This window comes from Stigmatopora nigra, chromosome 23 (genome assembly GCF_051989575.1).
Source record: "Stigmatopora nigra isolate UIUO_SnigA chromosome 23, RoL_Snig_1.1, whole genome shotgun sequence".
In the NCBI taxonomy this organism is placed as follows: domain Eukaryota; kingdom Metazoa; phylum Chordata; class Actinopteri; order Syngnathiformes; family Syngnathidae; genus Stigmatopora; species Stigmatopora nigra.
This window is the reverse complement of record NC_135530.1, coordinates 4,452,247-4,466,865: the sequence shown is the minus strand read 5'-3', so window position 1 is coordinate 4,466,865 and position 14,619 is coordinate 4,452,247. Positions and strand designations below refer to the sequence as shown.

Genomic DNA, 14,619 nt, shown 5'->3' with positions numbered 1-14,619 from the left:
ATTTTATTTTATTTTTTAATTTTTATTTTATTTTATTATTTTTTTACCCCCTGTATACAGTACACCATATAGAATACAGGTAGAGAGAGTGGAATTCATGTTATAACAAAAAAAACTAAAATATGTTGTTTCAATGAAATATTTGTATTATTACTATTTTTTTTTCCCAAAAAAGTCCGCAAAGCTCTGAGTCCGCGGTGGCTGAGCCGCGAAGTAGCGAGGGAACACTGTACTGCCTATATTTTCTCCATCTGATTCGAATAAACTCTCACCTCAGAAACTTTAAGGTACGTCATTGAAAATGCACTTATCATTTGTGTTTGGTGTTAACATTTCTACTCACGGTGGCGTTGTTGTCCTCTTTCTTGATAAGCGATAACATGCTAGTAAGGATTCGTGCACACATGACCAGGTCTCTCTGCTCTTGCATGTGAGCATGAAGGATCCGCAACACCACTGGCAACAGGATGCATCTTGATTCTACGACCCCACAAAACCCCCAAATAATTAGTTTTTTGGCTCGGATAGAAGAGGAATTAACGGTAAGATCACCTGGGTTAATGTATAACTGGCTTTCCACCGTCTTGGCGAGACATTGTAGTTTGACGGCATCTAAGGGACAGTCAGCAGCGACAATGGCTGGTAAGCTGCCCAATGTCTCCCGGACGAACCCGGCCACCTCGCGGACTGTGAAAATCTTGAGGAGCTCGCCGTAAACTGCCGGGAATGTTCGAAGGAACACGGCCTGGATGCAGAAGCGTGCAATATGGAATTATGGATGTGCAGGAGGTCAAATATGGACATATTTTGCTTAAGAGAGACAGTGTTTGAGTGCACAAATAAACATGACATCATTTTTTGGGGAAAACTAGAAGGATTCCATTCAAAAACACAGGTTTAAAATGTAGATTAGTTTATGAAATATCAGATAAAAGTCAAGAAAAATCTCAGTTTTGGGAAATATTTCGACACAATGAACCTATTAAGGTGTCAAACTCAAAGGTTATGTTGGTAAATTTAGCTAAAAAAAACAGCTCTGGATAAAATATCCATAAAAAAATAGAAATCAAAGAATATTGACTGTTTTTATTTATTTGAACTCAAAATAAACTGTGTTTTCCTTTTTTGTTTTTAAAATCCAATTTGAAAAATTCATTTTGGGGAGAAAATGTCATTATTTTTTTTTCATAAAATTGTCAGTTCAAGGTTTGAAGCACCTCAAAAAATAGCAATTTTCAATTTTATACCCAAGTATCAGACATCTAAAGATAATAAAATACACTAACCTGTGTTTGTGCTACCGGACTGCTGGCTTTGTTTTCCTGCGAGAGGAAAAACCGGATGGACATGAAGAGCTCATGGATGCACACACGGAACTCCTCCTCATTCTGGCCTCCCGTTGCCAAGGAGAATAGACGCCGGGATTGGATAATGTACTTGAAGATATACTCGCTGGCCTACAAAAACAATCAATTCAGGTTGAACAACAGAGATCCAATGTGTTGTTATTCTCAATCATTTCTTACCTTTAGCACTTGCTGAATATGTTCCTGATGATCAGCATCTACGATGCGGTCCACGTACCACTTAAGAACTTTGATCAGGTCCCTTTTAAAACACACAATAACACTCTTTAAAGGTGATTTTAAAATCTGGTGTGTTGTTTTCTTGACAGTTCCACAATTGAGTGTTTTCACAGACTAAGACAAAATCTTGGCAGAGTATAATTCGGTCTCGTAGTTGTTATCGTGCGACGAACCGTAAGAAATTTAAAGTGGATCTTTTCAGCACCAAGGCCAGCAACGCCTTGATTCAGTTCCAATATTGTTATTATCACTCGTCACATGGTCAAAGAAGTCTTTGGTAAAATGACTAAATGGGAAACAATATTCCAGTCTCGTTGTTTTTATCGTGTGACGAACCGGAAGAAATTTCAAGTGGATCCTTTTTGACAACGCCTTGATTCAGTTCCATAATTGTTATTATTAACTTTGAATTGGCAGTACATCACTTGTCATATGATCAAAGAAGTCTTCGGTAAAATGACTAAATGGGAAACAATATTCCGGTCTCGTTGTTTTTATCGTGTGACGAACCGGAAGAAATTTCAAGTGGATCCTTTTTGACAACGCCTTGATTCAGTTCCAATATTTTTATTGTTAACTTTGATTGAATTGGCTGCATATCACTTGTCACATGGTCAAGGAAGTATTCGGTAAAATAAATAATGACAAAAACAACAAAATAGTTGAGTGTAATCCATGGAATTTTGTAAAGTACCCCTTAGGAATGGAATTTCGTAAAGTACCTCTTAGGTCAAATGTTATAAAGTACCCCTAAGGTGAAATTTGGCTTAAATTGAAGAAGGAACATAGAGCAACGGTGTGTTAGATCACAACAGCATTTAATGCTGAATTTTAGCAGAAGTGTTACAATGCAAAGCCACAAAGAGGCGCTAGAACAGCACAAACCTGTATGACAGTGCGCCTGCAAAATGGCTTTCAATGTAGGTGTCCATGACAGGCTTGAAGTGCTGAAATTTGCTGTCTTGAAGGAGGTTGATGATGTGAACCTTTGGAAAAAAATGAGATAAGTACAAATAAGTATAAAACAGGGGTCTCAATATCATTTTTTTGGATGAATTTGTGATTCTTTCTAGCAAAAAAACACTCTGTGACCGTTATCTCTCAGCGCGGTGTGGCGTGACAATGGCGAGATTGCTTCACGGATCTCTCAAGTGTTACGTACCTCTATCTTTCATATGTGTGTGTGTGTGTGTGTGTTATTATTTCATGTTCATAGCGAGGACTCACCAGCGAGTCAAACACCTTCAGTCCATATCTCTGCGAGCTTTCATCCAGAATACCAAAAAGGGTGTCTAAGGTGTCTTGTAAAAACTATCAAAAAATATTTAAAAATACATGAATAATAAGGAGACTTCGACTTTTTAAAATCAGGATAACGACAACCAATAAGATGTGATTACGGGCTTACTTTAACAATCTCCGAGCCATCGATTTCCTTCAGCTTGGAGAGGCTTTCGTTTATCCGATCAGGGTGCGCTCGCCACTTTAACAGGTCCAGCATATCGCCTGGAGAAATCCACAGTTAAATCCTCAATGTGAAAAAGCAACAAATGATAAGAAATAGAGTCTAAAAATGCAACAGTCAACGCCCACTTCAATTAGCATCCAAACAAGTGTTGACATTTTCAAGTTGAGTGTTGGAAAAGAGATAAGAAGTCATTTCCCTGGTGTCCCCAGACGTATTTATGAATAAAACATAATGCCGCTTGAGTCTTTATAGCTGTCTCTTTAGATTTTGTTTCCCCGGAAGCAGACGTTTTTGTCGTTGTAACGTAAGCGTTGTTCATTTTTTTAAATTGACCTATATAGTCTGTCAAAAGGAGTCAATTTGCTGAAGTGACGTGACGTCAAGGGGTTACCATTAAAAGAAATATCGGAACAAAACTATAGTTTGGGGACAGTGGTGTTATTTTTTTTTCAATAGCTGGCTAACAAACTATAAATTGAGCTTTTTGCCAAAAAACATTAGTTGGAATTTTCTTTGTTACTTTACATAGTACGGTGAAAAAACAAATGACTGTATTTTCACGACTATAAGGCGCACTTAAAAGTCTTAAATTTTCTCCAAAATGAACAAGGCGCCTTATAATCCAGTGTGCTTTATATATGGAAAAAAAATAAAATGTGTCATTTATTGAGGGTGCACCTAATAATGCAGTGCGCCTTGTAGTCGTGACAATACGGTAAATGAGTTTGTATGGAAAATAACTTCTAAATGGGTTATTGTCTTTATATAATAACCTGAAAACGGGATGAGTTATGTTCTGTTAAAGGTGAACCTGTTAATAGTCATCTATATTACTGTTGTTTATTTATTTTTTGTCAACGGTAATGCACAGTTAAAACAAATGCAAAGTTTTTTTTTTTACCATTATAACTCAGTCAGCACTTTCAAGTCGTGTTCACAGAGGATAAAGAATATACATCCTTGTTTCATTGTTTGTCTTCCAAGTTTAGTTTGGGTTTGAGTTTCGGGCAAGAATCCAAGATGGAAATAACACAAAACACAAAAAGGTCAAAAAAGGGCTTTTTTTACCGTTTTGTGTAAGTTTAGTAGAGCAGAGGAAGCTGGTAATCCAGAAAGATTCCTTGGTGCCTTTTAGCGTCTGGTTGTTTGTTGGGTTGTTGGTTGGGATGTTGGCCTTGGAGAATGGCAACTTAAGATAGCGAGAGCAGTCTGCCAAGCTGATGTTCTCCTCACACTAAATATTTAAAAAAATAAAATTATAAAAATAAAAAAGTGTAATTACTGGTCCATTTATCACCATTTCATACTTGGATTAAAATACAATGATTACACTATTAAAAAAGGTTAGATCACATGCACCATTTTGTGTTGCGCGGAAGTGTAATATCTAGTTATATATTTATATATTGATATATATATATACATACACATATACATATAAAGTAAAAAACATGTCATACATATATACATATATGCATATATACATATATACATATATACATATATACATATACACATATATACATATACACATATATACATATACACATATATACATATACACATACACATATACACATATATACACATGTACACATGTACATATATACATATATACATATATACATATATACATATATACATAAATACATAAATATACATATATACATATATACATATATACATATATACATATATACATATATACATATATACATATATACATATATACATATATACATATATACATAAACACATATACACATATATACATATATACATATATATATATAATTGCTATTGTTTGGTCTCGGCCAGCTTGGGGCATCTTATGTCATATTTATCCCGAGTTCCTTACATAACAAAAGTGTAAGTATGTCCTCCCTCACATAGTCAACTGGTTCTAACACTATTCCTCTGCAGTTTTTGTTTTGAAATATTGCCAGTTGGAGTTACACAATCACCGAAGGGGGCTGTTGTCATTTTATTGATTCGGCGTGCCGCCTTAACGCTCAGCTGAGGCTGTTTGAGCTCTAAAGCTCGCGTACATTTTGGACTGCTGCTTCAGCATCTATTTTGGGGCAGAGGAAAAACTAGGCCAACTAAGTTTTCATTGAACAACTTTCATCTAACATTAGCGGGGGCCCCACTAGCCAAGGAAAGCAAGGAAATGATCTGACAATGCTACCAATGGCCCGTAGCGAACAGAGGGGTAAAAATAAATGAAGGGGGGGAAAAAAAACAGACGTCGGGTGAGAGTTGTGCCCCACAGCTGACAAATGAATCAATGCGCTGAGCTTGAGGTTTCCGCGCACACCCTTCGCCTGCAGCTGAGGACATACTCTGCAATTACGGCCAAGCAGGACTTTTTTAAAAGACGAATTCACATGGTTTATTTGTGCCGGGCTTTTGATGTGTCACCAGCGAAAGGTTAGGGTGAAATGAGTGTGCGTCTGTGCTTGTCTGTAATATGCTCAGGCCGGCTCCACAGGGAATTTCAAGTTTTATATCAGCTTTAAAAGGTGCCGAGACGGCAATTACGAGGCGTTCTGGAATGGCGAGAAAGACCACACGGATGCACGTAAGGTGCGAATGGCGAATGTTTGGTAGGAAGCCTGCACAGAAATAGCAGGGGTTCATACATACAGAAGCTTAACTCTGGAAATGGGGAATGAAATTTACAAGTTAATGTCAAAATAAACAGAACAGCAGTTTTAGTATTTTAGGGTAATTTCAAGGTTTGTAGAGTTAAGTTGTGTTTGTGCACATAGGAGTAACTTGTGTTGAGGATTTTTCGAAATAAGAAAAAAAAAAGATAATTATACATATATATATATATATATATATATATATATATATATATATATATATATATATATATATATATATATATATATATATATATATATATATATATATATATATATATATATATATATATATACATACATATACATATATCAGGCTAGTATATGATGTATACATATATACACACACATCTACATACATATACATATATCAGGCTAGTATATGTATACATATATACACACACATATACATACATATACATATATCAGGCTAGTATATGTATACATATATACACACGTAAATACATATACATATATCAGGCTAGTATATGTATACATATATACACACACATATACATACATATACATATATCAGGCTAGTATATGTATACATATATACACACGTAAATACATATACATATATCAGGCTAGTATATGTATACATATATACACACACATACATACATATACATAGATCAGGCTAGTATATGTATACATATATATACACACACACACATACATACATATACATATATCAGGCTAGTATATGTATACATATATACACACACATACATACATATACATATATCAGGCTAGTATATGTATACATATATACACACATACATACATATACATATATCAGGCTAGTATATGTATACATATATACACACATTTATACATACATATACATATATCAGGCTAGTATATGTATACATATATACACGTACACATTTTTTTCAACAAAAAAAAATTGGAAGAAAATTCAAACTCAGAGTTCCACTTCAACATTTCAAAAGCTAAAAACTACCTCGCTAAGTAGCCCAATTTAGTGCCATTTTACCCATGTTTTAAATACAGTAGGTTAATTTAATATGGGTGACCATGTGCAAAATTATTGCTCAAAGTATATACACATGCAAATAGCAAAGTTTTTAAAGACCTTAGGAGAAAATAGAAATTTAAACACGTTTTTTTTCTTACTGTGTGGAGGTCAAGCAAGGCCATACCTTGTGAATAATAAGCTCATGGGTGCCATCTGGCAGAGTCCTTCCATCTTCCTGCATCAGTGGCACAAAGGAATAGCCAAACAGTTTCTTCTCTCCCTTCTCTTTAGCTGCAGAGTGGCCAAATACAACAAGGAAAAGTGTTCGAATGAAATATTCTCTCGGTGTCGCCATGAATACATTTTCTAGCTCAAATTAAGGATTTAATGTTGCATCACTGCAAGAGGTGAAAGGAGCAGTGAAAACAAGCCGGGCACAAAAATTAGAGCAAGACGCTGCAAATAAATTGAATCGTTCATGCAAATTGATGTCATTTGGACAACATGTTGTGCGCTATAGTCGTAGAAATGTGTTGGATTTAGATTGTATGCTATTCAATGGCGGGCAACCTATTTTGTTTTCATTAAATTGGGGCAAGTTTTGTAGTTGGCAGTTTGGTGTCAACACGGTCCTAAATTGGGGTCGTGATGAGAGAGGCCCTTGGGTATAAATCTGGGCAATCATGTCGACTTCTTTGGACACAAAAATTGATGAACAATCGATTAAATTCAGCCTTTTGAGTCGAAGAAAAATGTTTTGTTAGAGTGGCGTTGTCATGGTTTGTTTTGAAAGTGCTGTTTTTAGTCGGAATGGAGAGCCAATGGTGAATTTGACATAACTTTTGTCTAAAATGGCCACATTTCTACATGGCGAGGTCAAAATATGATGCACAAATCATATAATAAAAAATATTATTTTGAATTCAGATTGATGACTAGTTAGGACCAAAAACTGGGGGTTTATTTTATCTTTTTCGATAAAAAAAACACTATAAATGCACTGGTGATTTATAAAATGTGTCCAGGATAATAGGTTAAAAGCAGTTTAAAATGTAAATAGTTCATTGAAGAGTTAAATGCATTAATGAGTGAATTTTAATGTCACTTTATTTGTGATGAACAATTATTATACCCATGATAGAAATGCTGTTACTCACTAGAGCAATGTCGGAACTCGAAGCGAACATGCGATCCTCGAAACATGTCTACAGGGATGGGTAGCTTCATTTGCTCCGCCCACCGCGGGCTGTTGTTATGATACAGCACCAAGGAGTGGTACTCGTCCGCCCCGGGTTCACCAGAGCCGGCGGCCACGTGACTCTAAGAAATAGAAAGAAAAGAAAACAAAAAAAATGGGAATTTGTTGGTGCCGTGTCTTTCTGGTTTCCATTTAACACAAAAACTCCAGAAGCTGCTGGTGAGAACCAGGCTTGGAGGTGTGGCTCTCATCTGGGTCAGCCATAATAAAGTCAAGAGTTTCGCTCGAAAATACGACGCGCCTCAAAATTAGAAGCCATCGAGGGGTAAAATGAGGTAACAAGACTGAGACTTGAATCATTCTACATCGAAAAGACAATTTTTGCAGTGTTAAAAAGGGCTTTTTGCACGGCAACACACTTGTAACGTAACATAAACAAATTTAAATGCACTTGTATTACAATGCAGACACCCATAAATAAGTTTAATCTAACCTAACACTAAACTTAATTCTAATTTTCTTTGACATTTGGATATCTTTCTTTTCCTAGGTTGGCTCTATTTGCCTTGCCTCCACCCTGACTTTCAGATGCAACCTATCGAGGGTTGTTAAGAGTTTGTAGTCCCTTCAAAATATTCCCAAAATGATGCACATAAATGTCCTCACAATGAAACAACTCACAACCACTTGCCAATGAGAAATAGAAAGAAATAGCATATGCTCTTCTCGTATTAACTAAAAAGCTCCGCCATTAACACTGACTAACGGGAAAAAAACAATGCAATGCTCCGCCCAGTACTCATATAGACATTACCAAGAGGGAGTAGCGACTAGAGACATTACAGTGGCCATGATGTTCTTATGAGCAGCATCTCGCGTCTGCTGTCTGCTTGTATATCAAAATTTGTCTCTTATCGCAAGATAAATAGTTGCCCCAAATTTTACTCGTATCTCGAATTGCTCTTATGTCGAGATACCAGTGTACTTGGTCACCCTGTCGCTTTGACTATGGTATTATTCTTCACTTTCCAGCGTTTCATAGCATGAAAGGACATTTTCTACTAGATTGTTTCATACTGAGCTCACCCAATATGTAAAAAAAATACCAAAAAGAAAAAAAAATGGTACCTTGAGGATTTGTCCATCAATGTCCAACACATAAACGGTGATTTCCACATTTCTTGCGACACTCTTCCCACCCTTTTCAAATTCTCCTTTCTCCAACGTGACGTAAAGGTCGTTCCTCATCTCTCCTAGAGTGGAAAAAATAAATAAATAAAAGGCATTGATTATGCACACAGTGCTATGAACGACCTTCAAACAGCTTGGAGACATTTGTGTGGGTGTGTCGGTCTAAGTGTGTAGTGTATCTTGGACAGCATTTACATTAGTAGAATTTAATGATACATTTAGTAGGATGTCATTAAATCAGAGCTTGTGACCTAACATTTGGTTGTTATGGTATATATTTGAACTTTGACGTCATACATTTATTCTAGTGCTCAATCTAAAGACTTTGTATTATTAGTATTTAATATCACGTATTTGGAAATATAATATCTCTTTAAATAGAACCATATTTGATTTGCTTTTGTGTTTTGTCATATGGAGTTTTTATTTACAGTTTTGCTTGCAAAAGTTTAAAAAGTGACCAAAACAGTCAACAATAATGTATTTTTTTTGTAGAGGTTGTTTTAAATTTTGACTGATTTATTTATATTTTTATTTCTTCACTTATTTAGATTATTAAAAGAAAACTGGGGGTGAAACCACTTTGTAATTAATGAAAAAAAATCTCCATTTAAAAAGGTTAATAATTACAATAATAATGTATTTTACAATATAAACAAATGTGGTCCTTGATCTGTCATTCTCTACTTGAAAATGTAATATTATAAGCACATAATTGTAGCTTTTCTTTTCATTTATAGTTCATCATATAATTAATAAAATCAAATAAGTTCATGACGTTATTCTCCTCTTTAAAACTGTACTTATTTGTCCTTATTTCACCCATTTTTCCCCTACTTTAACAGAAAAAACAATTCGAAAACAAACAATATTAGTTCCCCTCCAAAAATTAAAAAGCCCATTCACATCATTAACTTTAACGGACCACACAAAATTACCATTTAACACCTGTATCTTATATTTAATATGAAAAGAAATATGGTTGAATATACACTGCCTAGCTCCACTAAACAGCACCGTCCTTCTCTGGGGTCAACATTGATTTTCTGCTCTTGAACGTGGTAACCATAGCAACTCCCAGCTTCCTATAGTCCCCCATTCTGTTACCCCACAAGCTAACAAACAGATAAGTCCTTTACCAAGAGTACAATAGGTAGAAAGGGAAGTAGAAAAGGTGTGGTTGGGTGGAGGGAAAGGAAAGGGGGAGAAAAAAAATGATGGAGTCATTCACAAAGGCCTGGGGCAGACTTTCTTGGTCAAAAAATCCACAGGGAGAGAACGAGTGTGTGTAGGGTTTGTAGTCAGACGCAGACAAAGAGAACGTACATAAATCTGTGTTAGTGAAGCGCTTGGGGACCCACAGTCGGCGCTTTATCGGAGTGACCAGACTTGCACCCCGCTTATGTATAAAAGACATGCTTTTCTGAGGATTTGATGTATAAAAAAATGAATAAAAAGCTGTAAAAAAAATGTGTTTGTATAGTATGTATTCACCTGGTTTATGAGAACGGGGGTGCCTTACTGTAATGGCCTGAGGCGATTGCCTCATTTGACAGGCGTCTATCTATGACCCGTAATTCGCTCCCAGGGTGTGTTACCATGGCAACTGACATGGATATTGAAAGATAGGTAAATATATATGATGCTGTTTTGTAATGACTGTGTAGGTAATGTAGTTTGACAGAAAATTTTGGATGTTTTTTAGGAGATTTTTGGTACTAATTAGTGGGATATTTCAAGTTTTTACTCATTTATTTTTCTTTTTATTTTTACACTTATTTAGATTATTAAAAAAAAAAAGTAGGGATGAAACTGGTCTGTAATTAATGAAAAAAATCTCTATTTAAAGAGGTTAATAATGTATTTTATAATATAAACAAATAGGAAATGTGGTCCTTGATCTGTCATGCTGTACTTGGATATGTAATATTTTATGAATATAATTGTAGCTTTTTTTAATTTATAGTTCATCATGTGAGCCTTAACTTCCAAATTTGGGATTCTCCTCACCATGCTTTTAACGACTATAAGGCGCACCTTCAATGAATGAAACATTTTAATCTTTTTTCCATATATAAGGCGCACTGGATTATAAGGCGGTCTGTCTATTTTGGAGAAAATTTAAGACTTTTAAGTGCTCCTTATAGTCGTGAAAATACGGAAGCTTTGGGACGCCAACCTGTTTTGGTTGATGTTTTTTTACCTCAGGGTACTTTAGCAGTCAATTCTGTAGCCAATAATTTTGATTTTATGTCATCTTGGCCATATCCTACCTGGCATGATGACATCGGAGAAGCCTAATTTTCTAGTAATGCAAACGCCACGCGTGAAGAGCACCATGTATTCTCGTCGGAGTTGATCGATGTCTCCATGGAGGAGTTGCAGAGCCACAGCGAGTCCTGAAAATGACAACCACAAGTCGGCAAAATATAAATAAAGTCCATATCATATTTCTGTGATCCTCAATGAAAACTCTACAGAATGACAGAACATTTAAATTGACTTTTTTCTTGTATTATTTGATGAAAAAGAGAAAATATCAATGAGAGGATAATGAACAGTTTGTCTTTTAAATTAAAATATTGCTAAGCTTAAAAAATAGAGATGAATGACTTTTTTGCCGCCCTTTGTTTTGTTTTAATTGTAAAAAAAATCTACTAAAATAAACAAAAACGACAGAGATGAAGGGAGAATACTTTCAAAAACCTTTTCGCACATGAACAAAAAAATATATCAAAGCATGTCCTTTTATATTAAAAAACTGGTCTCTATACGATGATTGCGTTTTTTATTTTTTATAGGGTCTAAAAACGTCACCATGTCAAAGGGTCTTTCAAAATAATATGACTAGATGTCAATATATCAAAGTTTTGTCATAATCCAAGTAAGCAATATGAATGCACATGGATATGGTGCATTTTTCAGGACTGAATATGAAAAAAGTGTGATTTGTAGTCCATAAAATTGGCATCTATTCTTTTTTTTATTTAATCAATGACAGAATCTGTTAATAGCACTTGGATGTTTTATTTGACCGACGGGATTCAGAATGTAGTGACTCATTCCACCGACACACTCCAAAACAGGTTTACATAAGCGATAAAAAAAACTGCTTTATAGCACAGCGCCATGATGGGAACTCAAAACTAAAGGTTATTATTCTTCAGTGACAAAGCGGTCTCGAAAAGATAGAAAATCCGTATAATTGTAGTACCATAAAACACATTTTAGTAATATTAAACCACTAATTATGTGTTACATTGTTAATAGATTAAACTAAATTAGAATTAAGTTTAGTTTAAGGTTCGATGAAACTTATTTTTGAGTGTCTGCATCGTAATCCAAGTTCATTTAGATGTGTTTATGTTATGTTACGAGCTTGTTGCCGTGCAAAAAGTCCCCCCCCTCTACCCTTCGCGAAATCTGTGTAATTTTAGTTCTATAAAACGCATTTTAGTAATATTAAACCACTAGTTATGTGATACTTTGTTAATAGATGGCAAATAATGAAAAATCAAACAAATTTTCCAATTCAATATCCATTTCTTGGTGTTTTTTCAGCGGGTTAAAACAAATTAATTTGTGTTTAGTTCATTTCAATGGGAAACGTTCATTTGAGTTACGAGAAAATCGACATATGAGCTCAAACTAAGCTCATATCTCAAGGTACCAATGTATGTCTTTAGCATTGAAATAAATCAATCAAACGATTCATTTATGTTAGCAACTTCATGCATGACTTGCTCCATATGCCATATCATCAGATAACCCACAAAATGTGACTTTGAGCATAATTGCTGCATCCTTCATAGAAAGAACGTCGTCTCGTGATTAATTTACCATCTCGCCGTTCTTATGAAACGTGAGGGCGGTCGCCAGATATGCTGACTAAGGCGATCTGTCTACTTGATTCGAATCGCAGGTGCCAGACAATGCCCTTCATTTCAAGCTAAGCTTTTTTTTTTGCAAAATGCACAAATGCTAGCCTGTTGCCATGGCGAAGTGCTGATGCTGTTATTTGCAGTCTGTGCGAGCGCGGCTATTTATATCAATCATGCGAACGATGTGCAACTGCTTCCTGCGGAGACTGCCGCGTGAGACTTTTTAATTGCGTCTCCCAGAAGGAAGAAGTGAATGGCTGTGACTCAGAGTGACCGGACATGAGACTAACGTCATAGTGCCAGACTTGGGATGCAACACATTGCAATGTAGGCGTCATTTGAGTGAATGAGAGCCATAAATTGTCGTTTTTGAGAACTTACCTGTGTTAGATCCAGATAGGTTATACCTGGAATTGGCCTTTTTGATGATGTTTTCATGGATTTGGTACCACTCGCTTTCTGTGTTACACCTGAAATGATAGAAAGAGTGAAAATGAAAATAAATTTGAGCTTTATAGACTAGCCCACAGGTGTCAAAGTGGTGGCGCGGAGGCGAAATCTGGCCCGCTGCATCATTTTGTGCGGCCCGAGAAAGTAAATCATGATGTTCTATTCAAATAATGATAAATATACATTAAATTTCCTGATTTTAAAATCAATCACTGCAATTTTTGAATCCATTTTTTCTTTCTTTTGTGTTTTTAGTTCAAAAATCATTTTTGTCAAATCGAAAAATAAATATACAAATAATTTCTGTTACACTTTAAATAAATATTTTGTTTCCATTTGAAATGAAAAACATGATTAAAAGACATCAAATTCTGAAAAAAAAACGTTATTATTCTCGAAAACAAGTCGATTTACTTACGTGTAAACCTTAAGCAGGTGGTCGTCCTTGGAGTCCGCCGTGAGCAGATCTGCGATGCTGACGACAGCACAGCCAAACGGACGACGGTATTGAACGCAACACTGGTTCTTCTTCTCTCCGGCGCCCATTCTCCCTGCAAGAGAACGCCAAAGCATTCATTCACGGCAACGCCCCAAAAACAATTTGGCTCACTAACCTATTCTTATGATGTGCACGACAATGTAGACGTCTTTTCGTAAATCACTGCTTCCCAGGTCCTGATTGGAGAGATGAATTGGACACGTTTGGTGATGATATCACCGCATTGCAGCCGGTCTTTTGGTCGCCGGTCTTTTGGTCGCCAGTCTTTTGGTCGCCAGTCAAATGTACTTAGATATTAAACAGTACTTAGATATTAAACAGTACTTAGATATTAAACAGTACTTAGATATTAAACAGTACTTAGATATTAAACAGTACTTAGATATTAAACAGTACTTGGATATTAAACAGTACTTGGATATTTAACAGTACTTAGATATTAAACAGTACTTAGATATTAAACAGTACTTGGATATTAAACAGTACTTGGATATGAAACACTACTTAGATATTAAACAGTAGTAAGATATTAAACAGTAGTAAGATATTAAACAGTACTTAGCTATTAAACTCTCTCTCTCTTAGATATTAAAGTCTCTCTCATGAATATAATTTTGAGAGCTGGCTTCAACATTAAACTCTCTGTCACCATTTGATCGCCGACCAAAAGACCGGGGACCAAAAGGACCAAAAGAGCGGCGACCAAACGTCCGAGC

At 35.6% G+C, this 14,619-nt stretch overlaps 1 protein-coding gene across 4 annotated transcripts in view; it reads right to left on the bottom strand.

The window, feature by feature from the left end:
- The window catches only part of dock4b (dedicator of cytokinesis 4b), a 71,998-nt gene that overhangs the window by 27,702 nt on the left and 29,677 nt on the right, over positions 1-14,619 (bottom strand). For all 4 annotated transcript variants that reach the window (XM_077709330.1, XM_077709327.1, XM_077709328.1 and 1 more), the window contains 15 exons: positions 14,019-14,079; positions 13,823-13,955; positions 13,336-13,424; positions 11,347-11,472; positions 9,011-9,135; positions 7,842-8,004; positions 6,869-6,975; positions 4,123-4,288; positions 2,995-3,092; positions 2,814-2,897; positions 2,472-2,572; positions 1,527-1,608; positions 1,287-1,457; positions 553-745; positions 344-480 (listed from right to left, as the gene is read on the bottom strand). In XM_077709330.1, the coding sequence (XP_077565456.1) occupies positions 344-480; positions 553-745; positions 1,287-1,457; positions 1,527-1,608; positions 2,472-2,572; positions 2,814-2,897; positions 2,995-3,092; positions 4,123-4,288; positions 6,869-6,975; positions 7,842-8,004; positions 9,011-9,135; positions 11,347-11,472; positions 13,336-13,424; positions 13,823-13,955; positions 14,019-14,079 (1,836 nt within the window). The remainder of the gene's footprint in view (positions 1-343; positions 481-552; positions 746-1,286; positions 1,458-1,526; positions 1,609-2,471; positions 2,573-2,813; positions 2,898-2,994; positions 3,093-4,122; positions 4,289-6,868; positions 6,976-7,841; positions 8,005-9,010; positions 9,136-11,346; positions 11,473-13,335; positions 13,425-13,822; positions 13,956-14,018; positions 14,080-14,619) is intronic.